A 2,002-nucleotide genomic window follows, 5' to 3' on the forward strand; every position below is an offset into this window, starting at 1 on the left:
GATGGCCAGCATCCGCTCCACGGAGCCCAGCACCGCCCGGTGGATCAGCACCGGCCGCTCCGCCGCGCCGCCGTCCGGGCTGCGGCGCGGGCCAACGAGCCCAAAACAAAACCGACCGATTTTATCACCCCGCGGCGGGCGGTGGGAGCCGGGGGCGGGGTGGGGGGGGAGGCGCCGCCGGCCCCGATCCCGGCCCCGCACCTGGCGTACGTGAGCCCGAAGCGCTCCGGCATCTGGAAATCCAGCTGGATGGTGGCGCACTGGTGGGAGCGCCCCAGCGCGTCCTTAATCCGGATGTCGATCTGCGAGAGCGCCGCGGCAGCGGTCACGGCCCCGAGCCCGGCTACCCCGGCGCCCCGCTCCCGCCGCCGCGCCGCCCGCCCACCACCTTGGGGCCGTAAAAGGCTCCGTCGCCCGGATTCAGCTCCCAGGGCTGCCCGAAATCCCGGAGGCTCTTCTCCAGCTGCTGCAGGGTCGGCAAGACGGGCTCAGCGAGGGCCGCGGCACCGTGCCGGTGCCGGGGCTGGGGCCGGGGGGGGGGCAGCGGGCGGCCGGGCCGCCCCCACCTGCTCGGCGCGGTCCCAGGTGCCGGCGTCGCCCAGGAAGCGGAGCGGGCGGGTGGAGAGGACCAAGCGGAAGCTGAAGCCCAGCACGGCGTAGACGGCGCGCACGAAGTCCAGGCAGCCGCCGATCTCGCTTTCCAGCTGCGGGGAGAAGCCGGGATGGGGCGGGTGAGCGAGGGGAGCGCGGCGGGGCAAGGGGGGGGGGGACACACCGCGGCGCTCACCTGCGCCAGGGTGCAGAAGATGTGGGCATCGTCCTGCTGGAAGCGGCGCGCCCGCGTCAGCCCGGCCAGGGTGCCCGAGGGCTCGTTGCGGTGCAGCACGCCGAAGTCGGCCAGCCGGAGCGGCAGCTCGCGCCAGGAGCGGGGCCGGTGGGCGAACATGAGGCTGGCGCCCGGCGCGGAGCGGGGGAGGCGGAAAAAAAAAGGGGGGAAGGAGCGTGGGAAAAGCGTGCCGGCGGCGGCGGCGGCGCGGTGCCGGCGGCTCCGGCGCTCACCAGTGGGCCGGGCAGTTCATGGGCTTGAGCGAGAGGGTCTGGCCGTCGGCGCGGAAGGAGAACATGTGCTCGCCGTAGTGCCGCCAGTGCCCCGAGCGCTCCCACAGCTCCGCGTTGTAGACGTTGGGCGTCACCACCTCGGCGAAGCCCCGCCGGCGGTACTCGGCCTGCGGAAGGGGGACGGGACGGGACGCRGCCGTGGGAACGGGGGACGGCGCCGCGGGAACCGGGACGGCGCCGCGGGAACCAGGACAGGATGCGGCTGCGGGAACCGGGATGGCACCGGGGGAAACCAGGATGGCACTGGGGGAAACCGGGATGGGATGTGGCTGCGGGAACTGGGATGAGACGGCGCCGTGGGAACCAGGATGGCACCGCGGGAACCGGGACACGGCTGCAGGAACCGGGATGGCACCGGGGGAACCAGGATGGCACCGGGGGAAACCGGGATGGCACCGGGGGAACCGGGATGGCACCAGGGGAAACCGGGATGGGATGGCACCGGGGGAACTGGGATGGCACCGGGGAAACCAGGATGGCACCGGGGGAAACCGGGATGGGATGGCACCGGGGGAACCAGGATGGCACCGGGGGAACCGGGATGGCACCAGGGGAAACCGGGATGGGATGGCACCACAGGAACTGGGATGGCACCGGGGGAACCAGGATGGCACCGGGGGAAACCGGGATGGGATGGCACCGGGGGAACTGGGATGGCACCGGGGAAACCAGGATGGCACCAGGGGAAACCGGGATGGGATGGCACCACAGGAACCGGGATGGCACCAGGGGAACCAGGATGGCACCGGGGGAACCAGGATGGGATGTGGCTGCGGGAATCAGGATGGGACGGCGCCGTGGGAACCAGGATGGCGCCACGAGAACTGGGATGGGATGCGGCTGCGGGAACCAGGACGGCGCTGTAGGAACTGGGATGGCACCG

General features: G+C 72.7%; 1 protein-coding gene across 1 annotated transcript; it reads right to left on the reverse strand.

Moving 5' to 3' along the window:
* On the reverse strand, nt 1-1,895 carry LOC146601393 (threonine--tRNA ligase 1, cytoplasmic-like; the record flags this gene model as incomplete). The annotated part of the gene is made up of 6 exons (XM_085306904.1): nt 1-79; nt 202-302; nt 389-466; nt 567-704; nt 788-950; nt 1,060-1,895. Coding segments are annotated over 6 exons (1,395 nt in total), but the record flags the coding sequence as incomplete, so codon positions are not given.
* Nucleotides 1,896-2,002: the final 107 nt, after the last annotated feature.

The sequence above is a fragment of the Rhea americana genome, unplaced genomic scaffold (genome assembly GCF_003343005.1).
Source record: "Rhea americana isolate MKP2758 unplaced genomic scaffold, rheAme1 scaffold_1020, whole genome shotgun sequence".
NCBI lineage: Eukaryota > Metazoa > Chordata > Aves > Rheiformes > Rheidae > Rhea > Rhea americana.